At 40.5% G+C, this 19,466-nt stretch overlaps 1 protein-coding gene across 3 annotated transcripts in view; it reads right to left on the reverse strand.

Moving 5' to 3' along the window:
- Positions 1–19,466, reverse strand: part of akap6 (A kinase (PRKA) anchor protein 6) — a 134,056-nt gene that overhangs the window by 71,441 nt on the left and 43,149 nt on the right. For all 3 annotated transcript variants that reach the window (XM_044046748.1, XM_044046746.1, XM_044046747.1), the window contains exons 12-13: positions 12,181–12,277; positions 10,518–10,720 (exon numbers count right to left, since the gene is read on the reverse strand). In XM_044046748.1, the coding sequence (XP_043902683.1) occupies positions 10,518–10,720; positions 12,181–12,277 (300 nt within the window). The remainder of the gene's footprint in view (positions 1–10,517; positions 10,721–12,180; positions 12,278–19,466) is intronic.

The following is a 19,466-nucleotide window of genomic DNA, read 5'->3' on the forward strand; positions in this document are numbered from 1 at the left end:
AGGCGCTCGAGACAAACGGGGACAAACACGGATAAACACTTCGGTGTTAGTGTACATCACACACACACTCACACACACACTTTGTTGTTGTTCTCATTCATTATTTCTCTTGACAAAAAAAATATCACAAGTAAAGATAGAAAAATGACAAGACACACAAACTGACAGCAAGACTAGAGTGGTATCACACACACACACACACACACACAGCAGCCTCTCTGGTGGTAATTACAGCCTACAGTGGTCATGTTGCCTTTTATTTAAGAACAAGATGGAGAATCTCTGATCAGAGCCCATGCATGTGGGCATGTGTGTGTGTGTGTGTGTGTGTGTGCGCATGCGTTATAATGTATAAATGCAAATGAGTGAAATTATATCAAAATGTGGTTTTGATTGTGTGGCTTTGAGTGAGAGCGCAGAGATGGGGGTTAAGTCACCAGGAGGACAGAGAGTGTGTGTGTGTGTGTGTCAGTCAGCTCATGAGTGTTGTCAGTGTTTATTCTTTGTCCTTGCATAGATGCATTCATTTATATTCATGTGTCAGTCCATATGTCTGTGGCAGTCTGGGTGTATATAGGATATGTGTGCGTGTGTGTGTGTGTGTCTTGTCAAAGCTGAATTCCTTCACCACTCTCCCTTAATGAAAAATAAATAGTCTCCACTGTTTCAGAACAGCTCTTCCATCAGCGGCGACAATGCTTTTATTTTGAAATAAACCCCCTTCACCATCACTCTTCCTGCTGCTCATTTACATATTTTTTTCTTTGTTATCCCTCCTACTAATTTGTGTCGTAAAAAATAAGGATTTATGAAATGGAAAAAAAAGTTGAGTCACTGCAGGAAACTTACATCACAGTAAGGAAGATCATTCACTTATTTATGCATCAAATCTACAAAACAAACAACAAGGAAATGTGATAATGATAGTGTTTTATTGACAAACGTGACTACAGACTTTAGGCAGAAAACTACCACTAAAACTATTAACAAAACTACTACACTACCACTAAAACTACGACCAAAACAAATACTAACACTACCACTAAAACAACTAATAAATGACCACTAAAAAAACTACCAAAACTACTACAACTACTACTAAACTACCATTAAAACTAATAACAAAACTGGTACACTAGCATTAAATCTAGCAGTAAATCACACAGTAAACATATGGTTGACAAACTTCATCACTAAATCCACACAGGACTGAGGCAGAACAGGCTGTCAATCAAACCCTGGCTCCTCCTTCCTTCATTTTCCAAACACTTTCTTGAAAAACTTTGAGGGTAAAACTCACAGACATCTCAAACTGAAGTGTGAACATGTGGAACTGAAGGAAACAAATTCATTTCTCGTCTCTGCAGGCGTTTTCTCGTTAACAGACACAGCAACTTTCCCTGGAAACTTTCATCAAACTCAAATAGTTGTAGGTGTAATCAGGAGCGCGGCTGCTGTACCCATGTTTAACAAGGAAATACAACACAAACCATCTGTGGCTTCAAAACCAACCACGTAATTAAATATTTGAAAAATATCAGGAAGGGAAAATTAAAAGAAGAAGAAGAAGAAGAAGAAGCGCCACCACTATCAATTTCCTCCCCCTCTCTGTCAGTGCATTACAAACGTCAGATTGCCGACGGCAAAGACACAGAAAGAGCTTGATGTTTTTTAACTGACTTTATAAATTACGTTTTGGAGTGCATTGGCATGCTAATACCTGCCGCCACGGAGAGCAGACAGCGTTAATTATTTCTTATTGGGATCGACGGCGGCGCATATTTGCATATTTCATTTAGCCGTTATAGATGTTGCAGGTGGGAGGGAGGAGACGCACGCACGCGGGAGGGAGGGAGACACTTTTCACTCTCGACAACTTCCACGTAAAATAATGTGTGTCTTCACTGAGCGCGTGCGTCTGCAGGAGCGTTGGTTTCTCCAGATTTCACTCATTTCCACATAATTAACTGCGTTAGTCGTCACTTTGACTGTGTTTCAGACTTTTTAACACAAACAGTTCCTTCCCAACAAACAAGCTTCACGTTGTTTTTGTGACATTTAATGCAGTTGGTTTAGTGAGATTTTACTGTGAATTATCTTCATAACGAGACTGCGTTGAACCCTTCTGTGATTTGACATGTGTGCGTCTCATTACCGTTACTCCGAGAAAATCCAAAAACTATGGACCGGCGATCTGTGCAGGGTGTGTCTCTGCCGTTTTAATAACAATTAATAATCCATTTTAATGTTCAGTATCATTCTGTCCTAGAGTACACAGTTTCTACTTTTACTGATTCATATTTTGTAGTTTTATAAATAGTCATTAATTGTTTTAAAGCATTTTTACTTCATTAAAAATTTAATAAAGGGATTTAAAACCCAGCTGTTGCTGGTGGAAACTTGAAACGGTATCATCCTTTTAAAGCAAAAAGCACACGTCCAAATACACAAATACTTAGCTTCATTGATCATTGATTAATCAGTTTTGGTGGAGTTTTTTTTATGAATTAAACAGATTTTCCAGTTTCTTTGCTCCACAAAACAAAGAAATCATTCAAACCCATCCCTCCAAAAAATATCGACAAAAATGATTAGTTCAAAATGTGTCAGTTATAATATAAATACAACAATAAAGTATTCTCATCTGTTGCAGATTGGAGTTCCACTGGTGTAAGAATCCCTACGTGACGTGTTGTGACTGAATCAGACTTCCCTGTGTTTGTAAAAGTAAAAATGAGATTAATTTTTATAGCATATAGACATGAATGTTGAATATGTTGAAATATGTAAATATTGTGCATAAATGAATCCCTGATGCTGCAAACTTTCATCTTTAAATACTCGGCTGCCGACAGTGTTGTTGCAGTGTGTGTGTGTGTGTGTGTGTGTGTGTGTGTGTGTGTGAAGCCGCAGGGCTTTTATGTCACACACACACACTGACCTGAAAATGCAGCTGGGTGGATCTTAAACCAGGATTAACACCGACTCTCAGATAGATTTTCTCCTTTTTCTTAAAACCATCTTGATAAAGTGACGGTTTAAACTCACTCCAAAAAAAAAAAAAAGGAACTTCCAACAACTTTAATCTTAATTTATGTAAAGTGCAGTGTGCCGCGGCGTCTGATTGGCTCTATCAGGAATCAGGCAGGAGTCCAACACTCGGTAATTTGATTTTAAAAACCCGGTAATAACCTGAGGTCAATATTTAAATCACTCAGAGGGGGAGAGACGAGTCGCTCTGCGTGTTCAGGATGCTTCAATCTCCACAAACCTGCATCTCCATCAAACCTCACTACTCCTCCTCCTCCTCCACTGCATCCCTTTCTCTTTCTTATCCTCATTTCATCCTCCTCTCATTTCCATTACTTTGACACTCAGAATTCTACTCACTCATCATTTGCTGATATCAGAGTCTGATTCACCTTCACCTCAATAAAAGAACTGAATTAATACTTTTTTATTTGAAAAATACAAGTTTGTTTGTTTTTATAAAAATAAAGAAATAAAGAAAAATAAAACTCATAAATGTGTCATAAATGTGTGCAACGTTGAACTCAACTTCTTGGTTTTACGACAAAAGTGTGTTTGTGAATCAAAGTCACAGAATAGTCGCGATTAAATTGTTTAGCTCCACCCACGAGCAAGACCGATGTCAGTGGTGTCAAACTCGCTGCGTGTGGCTTATTTACAAAGATCACTATTATTGTAAACTCTATGTAAACTCTTGAACAAATATTATTGTCATTATGGCTGAACAATTACTCAAAAAATCGAATATATTTAGTAATTAGATTAAATATTCAGTCAGACTTTTTATAAGGGAACACGTATTCACCATTAACTAGGTGCTTACTAACATGCATATAAGTCGCATACTAGCCCTTTATTAGTAAATATAAAAACACCTTATTTAGGAAAAATCTTTGGCATGACGAGCTCCACGCGGAGCTCTCCAATTTAAAGGTGAAACAAGACGACGCTTTCTTCTCTGTAGACGTTTCCACGACGAGTGGAAGACGAGAAGAATGCAACAGCCCTTCGGTTAACGGTGATGTGATGACTCCGCCCACATTGAGGGGGAGCTTTATAGTAACCGAAAACCAACCAAACCGCGTAGAGTCGAGACATGCCGCGACGCAGGAAAAGTTTTTGTAAATTCCGTCAGTGTCAGTGAACGCATCGTGTTTATGCTCCTCCATCATTCTCACCTGCTCTCCATCCTTACTCTCCTCTGCTCTCTCTCTCTCTTTTTACCCACAATCCTCGTCTCACCACCTCACCCCACTCTCTCCTCCCCCCTTCCTTGTCTGTGTGGTCCATGGGGTGAAATAGAAGCCTGAGGCCAACAAGCTGTCTCCACCAGCTACACTGATAAGACACACACACACACACACACACACTAAACATTATTTAACTCAACTCAGACTGTGAGAAGAGCCACATCTGAGGTCACTTATCACTTCCTGCCTGAGAAATTCACACACACACACACTCTGTGTGTGTCAGTAGTTTTGCTGTATGTGCCTTTAAGTGTGTATTCAATATATATACACCTGTGTGTGTGTGTGTGTGTGTGTGTGTGTGTGTGTGTTTCAGCTCTCTAACAGGATTTATGTCCCCGTGTCCAAAAGAACACGTTCTAATCTCGACCCGTCACCTTTTTCCTCCACAACAACCCCCCACCCCCACACCCTGAGGGAAAGTGGTACACTCCAGTCTTCCCCAATTCTTGAAAAGAAAAAATAATAAATAAGAAATGTACAGTAAGTGTGTGTGTGTTACAGTGAATCAAAGTCACCTGCAGCAGATAAAGACGTGAGAGAAAATGTATCAAATGTATCAAATATCTCTGTGTAATAGTTAAATTCATTAAATTAACATTTTAAGTGATTACATGAGGAAATAATGCTTTTTTTAAGCATTATTATTGTGTTTTAGAAGAATATAGAAGATTATTTTGTTAGATTTCAGTGATTCTGTGTGAACGCTGAGCCTGTGTGGGCTTTTTAGTTGTTGTCTTTGTCATTAATCTGAGTTTAATCTGTTTAAATAACATTAATCTAATATGAGATATACACACAGACAAAGCCCAGCCTGTTTTTTTCTTTTTCAGAGAGAGAAACTTGTTGTCGTGAATCAGATTTGTATCAGATTGATCTGTTTGGAGTAAAACACAGATTCTCTCTCGGTGGGGGGGGGGGAGAAACTTCATTTAAAAATTTCATCTTTGCTGTGAGACACATTTCTGTCTTCAACTCTCCTTCACGTGGGGGTAATATATCGTCTGTCCAAACATGATGACACTTTTATAACATCTGAGTGATGAAACTCCACGGAAACATTCAGATTCAGGAGCCGTCACTGCGCGTGTGTGTGTGTGTGTGTTACCAGACCAGTCCAATCCCCTGTAATGTGACAGACAAATCCCACTAAGCTGTTAAATATTACACTGCTTTCACACTCGTATTAAACACCTTTCCACCTCGACTCCTCCTCACTCCCTCTCTGTCTGTGTTCACTCGCCCTGAGCGCACACACGCGCGCACACACGCACACCTGCACACACACACACACACACACTCAACCTTTCCTTCATCTTTAATATGCAACAAAACACGACAGATGTCACTTGAAAATCTTCACACATGCACAACAAATCTTTAAAATGCAGCGGCACACAATAATCTACCCTCTCAGTGTGTGTGTGTGTGTGTGTGCGCGCGTGTGTGTCCTAATCCCCCGTCTTGTCAGAGTGTTATATATTTGCTGGTATCACTGTATCTCCTCCTCGCTGCCTAATCCCAGAACCTCTCCTCTGATATTTCCTGACATTTACATGAATCGCCGCTCCAGAGAGGGAAGGAGGGAAGGAGAGGAGGGAGGGAGGGAAGGAAGGAGGCGATGGGAGCTTGGAGGAGAGAGAGAGAGAGAGAGAGAGAGAGAGAAATGGGGGATGAATGAAGAGACGTAAAGGTCTGCGAGGCTTTAAACTGAAGAGTGAAAGAACAGACGTGGACGGATGAGTGGAAAAGACGATGAAGAAGAAGAAGGGAAAAAGAGGAAGAGTGTGGGGAAAACCTCAGGAATAGAGGGATGAGGATGAGTTTAAGACGGATGTGGGAAGGAGAAACTGGAACTTCTCTGAAAAGACAGAGAAGGGAAAGGAGGGATGATGTAGAATGAGAGAGAGAGAAAGAGAGGAAACAGGGAGGAAGTGAAGAGAGGATGAGGTGAAGTGCAGAGAAAACTGAAAGATAGAGAGAAAGACAAACAGAAATAAAAAGAAAGTAAGGCTAAGAAAGAAAGAAAGAGAAAGTGAGAGTGATGGATGGGTGGTGAGTGAGAGAGGAGTCAGATGGATGGATGCAGGATGAGAGGAGGCTGATGGATACGTCCGTCTCTCCACTCATCTTTTAACGTCGTTCATTTATACTTTTCTTTTTTTTTTTCACTCGCCGTTCACCGAGAGGTGGAAAGAGAGAGAGAGAGAGAAAGAAGAGAAGGACGAGTGAATGTCACATTACAGAGGGATGAGATGGAGGAGAGAGGAGGAGAGACGGAGAGGAGTGTTGGACCTCGTCAGAGTGACAACATATGTTCACACTAATAACAACAAGCTCTTATTGGCACCAGGAGACACACACACACACACACACACACACACACACACACACACACACACACTGTATTACCCTGCAGAGACTCGTTAAGGCAATGACCTCACACCACACCTGTTGTTGCTACGACGACCATGCCAGCTATTAATTAATAGAAGGTAAGAGACTAACATTGTTCTAGAAACAATGACATGAATTCAAAATCATAAAAAATATAAAACAAGGTCAACATGAGCTTCAATTAACGAGTGTTCACTTTTTAAAGGGACAGTTCAGGGTTTTAACACATAAGACTTTGAATAAAAATGAACGCCTGTTTAAGTCTACAATGACTTTAAGAACATGATCACGTCTTTATCTCACTGTGAGACAGGAACTGATCTCTGTAAACCACTCACTCTCCCAAACCAAAGCCCATAGAGAAAATCACTGATTTTAGCTGGCGGGGACACAGGAGCTGCTGGTCTACTGCTGCCTCGTGTGGTCACTTTGTGTCACTGAGGTCAAGCTGAACAAAGGATTTCAAATGCCGAATTGACAAAATAACAACATTTGAACTTAGTGATAGCAGCAGTGGATCAACAACTCCTGTGTGTGTGATGTTAAAATCACTGATTTTCTCTGTGGGCTTTGGTGTGGGAGAGTGAGTGGTTTACAGACTTCAGTTTCCTGTTGGAAACGTCTGTCTCACAGTGAGATAAAGACGTCGCAGACTTAAACTGACGTGGAAAAGTAAATATACATGAGATATATATGTATGTAGTATCTGATGTGTTGCTACGCCATCATGTTTTTAATCTATAATTCAGTGAATATATAGAACAAATTTTTGACTTTGATTTTTGCAATTTGATATTTTCCCTCATCCTAATTCTTCTTGAACGTCGTGGGACAGTAATGCATTCATCTGGGCTCCCGTTGTGTGATATAAAGTGAAGTAATTTGATCAGTGTCACCGTCATTAAGCACAGAGCGATAATGGAGTCAGATAAATGTGTCCAAACACGTTAAGGTTTGAGCGTTTGCTGGCGTTGGCGGAGCCGCGACACCTCATCCAGTGGAATAATTACTGAGCGCCTTGGAGTCGGGTGTGAAATATGTCATTTGCCTCTGCTCTTAATTGCACTAAAAATGAAGATTAAGAGGATGAATTATTGATACAAGTTGGTATTTAATCTTTTGTAATGAATGGTGGATCCGCTGGTGATAAATATTGCACGAGGCTTTATAATTTGATAAATTTATTCCAATTTGCCCTTTATTTTGCCCTTTAGTCAAGGTTACGTTCATTGTAACGCACACGCGCGCACACACACACACACACACACACACACATACAGAGCGAGTGCAGCGTATCTGTAATTTCATCTCCTTTTTTTAAACGCAGCTCCATAAACACACACATAAACATGATGCCCTTCGCTGACCTTGCAGTCACACACACACACACACACAGTAATTAGTCCATGCATCTGATTGTCATTAAAGAGCACTAGCAGATAATGAACACACAGTAAAGCCACGTTCTGGGATTTTTTTTCTTTTTTACTGCAGAACTTATTGTTTATTTCCTCCATAAAATCATCGGCGCGTCTCACGACTCCATCGTCCAAAACACGGCAGAGTCGTGTCGCGGTTAAAACGCTGTTAAGTGCAAACGGTCAGAGGCGAGAGGAAAGGAGAGGAGAGGAAAGGAGAGGAGAGGAGAGGACTCTGCAGTTGTTGTTTATGTTTATTTTTAACGTTAGGAACGTAAGTTTAATCCAAAGTTGTGATTTAAATCACTTTAAAATACTTTAAATATCTAATTTTTACAATTTTACAATTTATACCTGGTTTATTCCTGCATTCATTTGTGTGTTTTACATTATTAAGGAAGACAAATGACTCTTAAACCATTCATCACTTCACACAGGGTTAGTGGAATACATGTGTAAAGCTGTTCTTTGTTGAAATACACTGGGATCAGAGTCAGAGTACAAGTGAGCGCCCCCTGGTGGCAAATAATGACTTCCTGTGCCTTTAAAAACATGTCAGGTAACTTGAGGAAGTTCTTCTGTTGTTGAGAACAGACATGAACTAAATAATTCACACCTTCACAGAAGTATATGAAGCATGTGTATGTGTGTGTGTGTGTGTAATAATTCAGCAGCTTCACACCTCAGGTTGTTGTTTGGAGGTTTTACGGATCAAAGCTTTAAGTGCAGAGGGAGATTCACACGGATAATGAATGGACTGTTAATGTGCTGTGGCCAGGCAGCTAATGGACAGACACACACACACACATACACAGACATACACAGACACACACAGACACCCACACACACACACAGACACCGCACACACACACACACACAGCACACCACAGACACCACACACACACACCTGCAGCAGCGCCTGCACAGACACACACACACACACACACACAGACACACACACACACACACACACACTGCAGTACACACACAGGTGGTTAATGGTGTGGCATGCTGTTGACTGATCACAGTGATCAAGCTGCTGCAGCTCTAATTGCAACTAAACAATCTGAAAACTACCAGAGTCAAGTCCTGTGGAGGAGGAGGAGGAGGAAGGAGAAAAGGAGAAGAGAAGAAGAGAAGGGAGACGAGGGAGCGGAAGAGAAGGTGAAGAGGAAGAGGAGGAGACCAGGTTAAAAGAGGGTTTGAAAGGAGACAAGATTCAAAAAGGAGGTAGAATGGAGGATAAGGAACCATAAAAAGGAGTCAAGGATGGATGTGAGGAAGGATGGAAGAGGAACTGAACTGTGTTGTCAAAGGGGGGAAGTGAAGGATGTGAGGAAATCCTCAGTCACTGTGACCGCAGACATCTCCAAATGTCTGAGTTTTAAAATTCATTTGTATTTAAAATGATGTGAAATATCATCACAGATGACTCCATGGCAACACAAAGCTCTGTAAGTGTGTATGTGAGGGGGCGGGGCTTGATTTTATTGTGAAACGCACTTTGTGCTACAATTTATATTTGTATTAAAAAAAAAAGTGCAGCCTTATGTCTTTCTTTGTTCTTTTGGTTTAAGGTTTAAGGTCAGTTTTCAGATGCAGACAAATGTATTTATTGATCTCAACAAGAGAAGAATTCATTAGCAGCTTATAGCAGTGCTCTCACACACACACACACACACACTCACACACACACACCACCTGCGTCAGTGGCAACAGATAAGAAGGACTTACTTATTCACAATAAAAGTTTGCATTTTTTTGTAACGGGACGGCTGTTATAACGACACCCACAGGCCACAAGAGTAAATTCACTGAGATGTCTGATCACGCAAGAGACAGAGAGATAGAGAGAGGGAGGTGGAGTCACACTTTTAAAATCAGCTGATAATAATAAATAAAAATAATCAGCTGATGCGATGAATTTTAACTCAAAAAATGGAAAACAAAGCGAGCGAGGATCAGTCACTGAAGCTCATGATCCCAAACTGAGAGAGAGAAAGAGAGGGACCCCTGGTGGCATATTTGAGATGAGGAAAAGATACAGTCGATGATTTTAGAAAACAATAACGTAGAGTGCAGACTGAATTCAAATCAGTGAGGAAATGAACAGAGCAACAATGAAAACAAGCAGAAGAGAGAAAGTTTGAGAGGGAGAGAGAGAGAGAGAGAGAGAGAGAGAGATGACATCTCATTTTCCAAAGTCAAGCTAATTAACCAGCAGCCAATAAGAAATGAAAATCCAATCAGGAAGTTAATTGAGAGCCAATAGAAACTAGGCTGCTGAAAATGAATGGAAGTCAATGCATGGCATGTGTGTGTGTGTGTGTAAGATAACCTGAGTCATATGTCAGGAAATGATTGGATCAGAACTTAAAAACCAGATGAAGAGAAACACAGAGAAATAAAAACATTTTCTTACCTTGAGGTCGTCCGCGGTGCACGGAGGCTGCCGGGCGGCCGGCGGCTCGGCGGGCGCCACAAAGAGCTCCTGTGATTGGCCGGTGTAGAGGAGGCGTGACTGAATGCAGCGGAGGGCGCGGAGCATCCAGCCATGTTGGCGCCGGATCTGCCGCTGAAGCTGATCCCACTGACTGGAAACCATCTGGAGGATTTCCTTCAGACCTGCGGGGCCACAAACACACGGACGACACGGACCTCGTTGTTATTATTGTTATTCACGTGGTTTCACAGGTTTTCACTGCTCATCCTCAGACGCACTTTCATCACAATATGAAGGTTTATTTATCTACAGACAAACCAACGCGGATCTCAGCAGAGTCCTGAGGAAAGTAGCAAAGCAAACAGGAAGTGAAGAAAAAGCTCACTGAATTTTAAGAGAATAAAACCTTTTCCAAGGTCAAATCACTTTTATTGTCCATCTTCAAGCTTTTCCAGCATCTCAAAATGATTGTTTCACTCCTTTTATGTCAATGAAGGGTGGTATTTATGCTATAAACAACCAAAATTGTGCTTTAAGATAACCAACTATCGCACACATGAGGCCGTGTACGAGTAAAGGTAAACAATGATGCCATAATCCCATTTATCTCTTTTGACTTCCTCTTCTTCTTTGTTTCTTCTTCTAACCCAGTAGATTCTGTCCACTATTTTCTCCATTAATCGATGATTTCTTTGGTTCGTAAAATGTTGATCAGTGTCGGTGTCAAACTTTGTCTTGATTTTGTGCACAAACTAAAACAAATCAGTTTTATAAGGATTTCTTTGTTTTATGGAGCATAGAAAGCAGAAAATATTCACATTTAAGAAGCTGAAAAATCACACAAAGTGGTTTTAACTGTTATAAAGATGTAGTCATTTATAAATAACTGATCAATAAAATGTTGATTTTCTTCAATAAAAGGTGTTGTTGAGGCTTCAAAATATCAAAAAAGTCTCTAAGGAAATACTTTTATTTTCCACTTAAAAACGTCTCGTCGTTCTTTTACTAGCAGACATTGTCTTTATAAGTTTATGTCCATTAATCGATGAGTTGATTGGTTCAGAAAATGTTGATCAGTGTTTGTCAACCCTGGAAATAATGAGGTTCTCAAGCGTTTTGTTTTTGTCCACAAACTAAAAGTAAAAAAACCAAGTGCTTCACAGAGTTAAAGGCACAGCGACATAAAAACAGGGAGACGGGCCTTCACGTTGGCGATGAGACCGCCGAGATTCATGTTTGTCAGATTTGGATTAAAAGCACCGTCAAAGTGGTTTGAATGATTTCTTTGTTTTATGGAACATCACTCAAACTGGCTTTAATTATTTAAAAAAACAACGTCGGTGATTCATTTAGTAGTCGACTAATATTCGAGGAATCACGGCAGTCCCACTTCCCACTCTCGCTCAAAAATTTGAGAAAATATTAAGTTTTATTGAATGTTTTTGCCCACTGGCTTTCCTTCCTGCTCTCTCTCTCTCTCTCTCTTTATCTTCATCTCTCTCTCTCTCGCAGACGTTCATATGAGTTCTCCTCACTGAAGGTCACTCTGTTAATCCTAATATTAATAATGAATGGAACAGAGTTGAGGCTGGGTTATGATGGCCACCAGTGTCTGTGTGTGTGTGTGTGTGTGTGCGTGTACCTGACTGGTGGCAGGTGATGACGGTGAGCAGCGCTCGTCCTTCCTCCACGATGTTCTCCTTCAGAGCGCTGTGACCGTCCACGTTCAGCTTGAAACTCTGAAACACATCAATCGTCACAATCATCAAACCATTCAACATTTTTTAAACATATGGTTGATATACAGGACATTTTTGGACATATACTGGGTAGCAGTACATACTAGTAATATGTGTGGATGGGTGGATGGATGAATGGATGAATGACCCTGAGGCGATGTTGGGCAAACACTCCAGTCAGATCTCTGAACATCATTACAGCCCTTTCTGATCTGGCGCTCTCTCTCTCTCTCTCTCTCTTTCTCTATGTGTGTGTGTTAGTGGGTGTGTGTGGGTGTGGTGTGTGTGTGTGTGTGTGTGTGTGCCATGGCTCAAGGGTGCCAAGCACCAAAGACTTAGCTCCACTTCACAACATCCTACTTTTCCAGTACTGCTGTGGGACAAGCTGCACACACATTGTCTTACACACACACGAGACTGGTATTCCTATCAAGGGGCGTGTGTGTGTGTGTGTGTGTGTGTGTGTGTGTGTGTATTGTGTGTGTGTGTGTGTGTAGAGTGTCTCGTGTGTGTACGTCTGCTCCCACATTGTGTGCCTGTGAATTCACTTTTAAATATTTGAATTTAAAAAACATACAGAAAATAAAAATAATATTCTCGTCTTTCCCAGCATCGTCATTTCCCAGGTGGTCGGTGGAGGTATTACAGGTGGACAATATTTTTCCGTATTTTCTGACATTTTTTGAAGCACACGACTAATCGATTAATGGAGAAAATAGTGGACATAAAGTTATAAAGACAAATGAAATGACGAGGAAAGTTTTTAGGTGGAAAATTAAAGTATTACTAACAGAATTTTAGATATTTTGAAGTTTCAAAGACAGTTTTATTGAAGAAATTCAACACGTTATTGAATATTTCCTGACCAGGGAACGTTATTTTCATGTTTGTACGCTAAAATTTATCATTTATTAATCAATTACTAACCATTTAAACTGGTCTGTGTTTTTTTTAATATTTTCTAGTTTCTGTCATTTTTCAGCTTCTTAAATGTGAATATTTTCTAGTTTCTGTTTTTTTCAGCTTCTTAAATGTGAATATTTTCTGGTTTTCTGTCATTTTTCAGCTTCTTTCATTAGGTATTTTCCTAGTTTCTGTCATTTTCAGCTTCTTAAATATGAATATTTCTAGTTTCTATCATTTTTCAAGCTTCCAAATGTGAATATTTTCTGCAATTTTCAGCACCAATGTAGCAGACCTAGTTTACTGTTTTTTCAACTACTTAAATACAGATATTTTCTAGTTTCTATTGTCTGTTTACAGCTTCACCCAAATGTGAATATTTTACAGTTTTCTGTTTTTCAGCTTCTTAAATGCTTAGATACTTTCTGGTTTCTGTCGTTTTTCAGCTTCTTAAATGTGAATACTTTTCTAGTTTCTGCTTCATTTTCAACTTCTTAAATGCCTGAATACAAGTTTTCATATTAATTTTTCCAAGCTTTATTAATCGACTTCTTTTCTAGTTTCTGTCTAAACATGAAATGTGAATACTTTCTGGTTTCTGTCATTTTTAGCTTCTTAAATGTAAATATTTTTCTACTTTTCTGTCATTTTACAACTTTGTAAAATGTCTGAATGCTTTTCTAGTTTTGCAATAGCATTTCCTTCTTAAATGTGAATGCTTTCTAGTTTCTGTCATTTTTCAGCTTCTTAAATGTAAATATTTTCTAGTTTCTGTCATTTTACAGCTTCTTAAATTACGTTTTTTAAGACATTTTCTGGACCAATCCCTAACCCCATCTATTGAACGAGAAAATAATCGTTAGCTGCAGCTTGAGTTAAATAAAACGTTCAGAAAAGTTTTTCGTACATTTTCACCTACAAAATAACCGTTGGAATCGCTTCATTATTCATAAACAAGGACAATTTGTGGTTGATTTGTATGATTCTCTCGCACAAACTCAAAGTTCTCGTTTGTGATGACGTGAAGAAGAAGAAGAAGATACTTTTTGTCCGACACGTTTTTCCTCTGAGACTCGGCTCCGGGTCGACTCGTGTCTCAGACACTCGTCTGTCTGCGCTGAGCTGAGCTGAGGGTCACATGAGCATCAGTCAACACATGACAAGGTCAGACCTCCACACCACCAATATACCAATATTTATGGAGCAGGATACACACTGTGGAGACGGATGGGACGACGCATTTTAATCCCTCACACACACACACACACAGAAGCCCCCCCCCACACACACTGAGGGTCTGCAGCCACGGCAGCGATTCGGGGATAAAAATACCGTCTGTAAGCAATGATTAATGCCATTATTGATTTTTTTTTTTTCCCTCTTAAATATAAGAAAAATACTTAAAAGCAGAGGAAAAAATTTAATTGGTCAAAATGTATGCTTTATATAAACAGCAAAAGAATCTTCATGTATGACAAATAAATTATGAATGCAGTGACGCCAAAGTTACAGTTTTCTTTGACTTGGTGTGGGAGAGTGAGTGGTTTACAAACTTCAGTTTCCTGTTGGAAAAGTCTGTCTCACAGTGAGATAAAGCGGCGACATCAAAGGCAACAAAAGAACAACACATATTGTGAAGTTGAGCAGGACAATTTATGATTATATCTGCATTTTCTATTCTTGAGTTACACAGATGTATTGGTTCTATGGTGTCTTGTAATATACTGAATATCACAGAATGACTGTGTTGTGATAGGATCTTTATCGCAGGTCGTGCATCACGTGTTGTCTATACTTGTTAAAATATGTAACAGATTACATTTTTGATTAAAGAGTTAAGGACTGTGTTGTTGAGAAGCAGCTTTACAGGATGTGAGCAGATAGCAGTGACACTGTGCGCCTTACACGTTACATTTCACAGATAAACAATAAAATATCACTCTGAAATCCAAACCAGTAGCTACACCTCTTCAGAAAACCCCACCACCACCACCACCTCCATACATCAACATTCTCCAAATAAAACATGACTGTGTGCATTCTGCCATCATTACCGCCTCGCGAACCTCGTAAATTACTCCAAATCTCACGGCTGATTGAGTAATTTTACAGACTCGGAGGCCGCGGTGCCCCACGTAATTCCCAGATAAGCTGGTGAAATACCTCACAGCTAATAAACATAAAGTACATCTATCAGCGGCGGAGGAAAACACGGCGTGACTGCCTGCGCCTCAGCCGGAGGAGGCCCGGCCCATGTTAGGAATGAATTAGGTGGCGCAGATTAGCCGGGCTATCGCAGCGAGCGATCGTATTTCAGCGCCTCGTTTTCCACCAGCGATTCGCCTCCGTTTCCTCCGTTTAATATATGAAGAGCACAGAATCGATAAGAGTAGAACAGCCAGCCATCAATCACGGTGGCGATAAGGCATGCAGAGCAGCTCTGCTTTTATGCGCGTCAGACAACAGGGCTGTGTTTATGTATTTATGTGTCTGTGAGACGCAGAGAGACGGAGAGAGAGACACTCACACACCGAGAGAGAGACACAGAGAGAGGTGTGTGAGAGGGAAATAGAGACAATCAGGCAGAGTAGAAAAGACTGTGTGGCGTCTCCTTTAAAGAAAACTCATTGTTATGGATGTTTTTGAGGACATTTCAAGCACTTCAATCAGCAAGATTAACTCAGTGACTGAGATTACGGGTTATGACAGATTACTCCATTACTACTGTGTCTGCTTTTCTATTTTAATATCTGTCTGTTGTGTATTTTTTTAGTGTCTCACATTGGTGTAAAGTGTCTTTTGCATAAGTTAAAGGCACTATATAAATAAAAGATATTATTGTTATCGTTATTAAAATGATGGATGGCCCTTTACAGCTGTTTGGTGCATCTTTATAAAGCCAGTGTTCTCTAAACCTTTTACATACAGTATATGAATTTGTGCATCATAAAAGTTTTCAATAATACAAAATAAGACATTAGAACTTAGTGATGGAGGCAGCAGTGGATCAACAACTCATGTGTGCTGTGATGTTAAAATCACTGATTTTCTCTATGGGATTTGGTGTGGGAGAGTGAGTGGTTTATGAACTTTAGTTTCCTGTTGGAAAAGTCTGTCTCACAGTGAGATAAAGACGTGAACATGTGACATAGATATCGTAGACTTTAACTGACATAGATTTTATTGTCCCAGTCTTTTGTTAAACGGACTTTTCCAACAGGAAACTGAAGTTCATAAACCACTCACTCTCCCACACCAAAGCCCATAGAGAAAATCAGTGATTTTTACAGCATACAGGAGTTGTTGATCCACTGGTGCCTCCATCACTAAATTCAAATGTCTTATTTTGTATTAACAATCCTTCATTCTGATTGACCTCAGTGACACAAAGTGACCACATGAGGCAGCAGTAGACCAGCAGCTCCTGTGTCCCCCGTGAGCTAAAATCACTGATTTTCTCTCTGAACTTTGGTGTGGGAGAGTGAGCCTCAGAAAGACATATGAGGTCAAACTCTGTATGAAGTGCAGTTATAGTGACAGATGAGCCTCGTCTCATTTTAAGGTGAAACTGTTGCATGTTGAAGGCAGCAGGTGGATTTGAGGACAGTCAGTACTGCCCTAAAGAGGCACAGCTCCCTGCTCTAATTAGCATACACACACACACACACACACAGTGGGCTGGGAGACAAGCGGCTTCAAAGCAAAAAGCGAGTGAATCAGATTACCTGTTAGCATTAGCATATTAGCCCGGAGCACTGGGGTAGGATGGCATCAGAAGCCTACCTAATGTTTTAGCACTGGGACATTAGCGAGACGCTAAGAGGTTCAGTGACGCTGATGCGCAGATGACATTGAGGTTTGACATTGAGATCGTACACACACACACACACACACACACAGAGCAGCCAGGCTCAGGTTGATGAGACATGATCTGATCAAAGAGTCTTTGTAATAATGATGATCAAATTGTCTCCATTCAGACAGAGCAGAGAGAAGCTACTGCAGTACAGTGGTATTCCCTCAGGGTGGTGTGTGTGTGTGTGTGTGTGTGTGTGTGTGTGTGTGAGTGTCCTCTCGCTCCTCTGCTCTCTATTTTCCTGTTTTTTTATATTAACTAATAAAAGCATGGAGCAATTTTCGGTGTCTCCTTCATGTTTTCACATCATCCTTCCCTCCCTTCTCTCATCCCTCTACCTCACTCCTTCTCTGATTTTATCCCTCTTTTCTCTCTCTCTAGCATCCCTTCCTCTCCTGTTCCTCCTCATGTCTTTCACTCCTCTCGTCCACATGACTCTGTCTTTATGGGCACAATAAAACCAGCACAAATCTAAAAATATACTGTAAGAACAAACTCAACCTTGTCTCTGAAAAATGAAGCTCCTGCCAAAGTGCAGTCACAGTTATTCTGCTTCCGTCAGAGGAAATGTTGTATTTAAGTATCAACAGATGCCCATGTCAATGAATGAATAAATGAATGAACGTGAAAAGGTTTGGGCACAAAAAAAGCATGTGGTTGTGTAAAGATCGTGGTTTCAACATTCTTTCCATGAAAAATGTCTCAATAAAGTATAAAGTAAAAAAAAACAACACACTATTGTTCCAAAGAAAGGAACACTTATTGTAAATCAAGTGTCAGTTATACTTTTTGGAGCCTAGAGGGCGCAGCAGAGCAGTAAACTGAGGACAAAAACATTACCTATGAAGCATCATTTATGAAAAATATGCATGTGGATTTCGGCAGCATTGGAACGAGCACTAAACAATTTCAGTAAAATCTTTTTTCACAATAAAGTGATTTGTGATGTCACCTTTGAAGTTAAGCCTGACTTCAATATTGAGCCATTGAATTGGCGCAGAAGCAAAGATGATCACGCACGATCCAACTGCCAACCTTTGCGATTCTCTAATTGCGTCGTTTTTAAATTGCGATATTTTCTTTTGTTTCAAACTGATGAATTGTCGAGGTCTAATTAGAAGCCGTCGTCCTGTGCGGGTAGTTTTCAAAAACAAAATTAAAACGACTCCATACTTGTCGCTAAATGAGAAAGATATTACATTTATTTTGCAATTACTCATGAGAAAGTCATTTGCGACTGTTTTAATTTCTTGGACGACACCCAGAAAACACACACACACACACTGTGTGACGACAGAAACGCAGACACGAAGCGAATCCTCCGGTCACATGTTTCAGGCAGACATTTTGGTTCATATACCCGTATCTCCACATAATCAATGTTCTCAGATTTTGCTGTGAAGCTGTTGCTGGACCTCTCCACCTCCCTCTCACACCTCTTTACTCCCCCCCACTCACTCCCTCCCTCGCTCCCTCCCTCCCTCCCTCCCTCCTCCTCCTCTCATGTTGCCACCAGTAGTGTTTTGCTGCTGCTGGTAATGGGATTCAAAGGCCTGGATCACCCATCAGACCAAATCAATAGGCCTTTCATTGGCCGCCATCTCTCAGTGCCTTACAAAGAGCAGCCTGTGTGTGTGTATGTGAGCGAGTGTGTGTGTGTGTGTGTGTGTGTGTCTCTACAATAAACACTGACCTTGTTGGGACCAAACTCTGATCCTAATGCGGTAAAATGTAATGTTTTAAAGGTCCTGGTTGAGGTTAGAGGTCAAGGCTTGAACGTGAGGTTAGGATTAGGTTTGGTTATGGTTAAGGCCGTAACTTGCCCCCCCCACACCCCACACACAATGAATGGACGTCCATGCAAAGTCCTGACAAGGATAGATGAACCAATTTGTGTGTGTTTGTGTGTGAGAGTGTAAGCGTCCTCTTGCCTCACTGATCTCCCCGGGGTTCCGGAAAGACCTGTGCTTATTTGCTCCACGCGTCCTAAAACACACACACACACACACACACCAGCTGGACCAAATATTCAGCTGGGAAAGCACATCCACTCCGCCCACTGCTGCCCTGGAGCTGTGTGTTTTTGCGTGTGTGTTTACGTGTTTGTGTGTGTGTGACAAAAAGCAATATATATATATATATATATATATATATATATATATATATATAGAGAGAGAGAGAGAGAAAGTAGGAAAGGGAATGAGAGTTTGTGTGTGTGTGTGTGTGTGTGTGTGTGTGTGACAAAGAAATAGAAAATCACAAACAAGAGAGTGAGTGAGGTAGAGGGAGAAAATTAAACATAGACAAAGTGTGTTCCCTGAACACGACATTCATATAAATCACCGTGCATGACTGCAGCGAGACTAAAGGACGTTATATTTGTGTTTCCTATTGTCAAGAGAGAGAGGAAAAACATCAATGTATCGATCC

This window comes from Solea senegalensis, linkage group LG16 (genome assembly GCF_019176455.1).
Source record: "Solea senegalensis isolate Sse05_10M linkage group LG16, IFAPA_SoseM_1, whole genome shotgun sequence".
Taxonomy (NCBI): domain Eukaryota; kingdom Metazoa; phylum Chordata; class Actinopteri; order Pleuronectiformes; family Soleidae; genus Solea; species Solea senegalensis.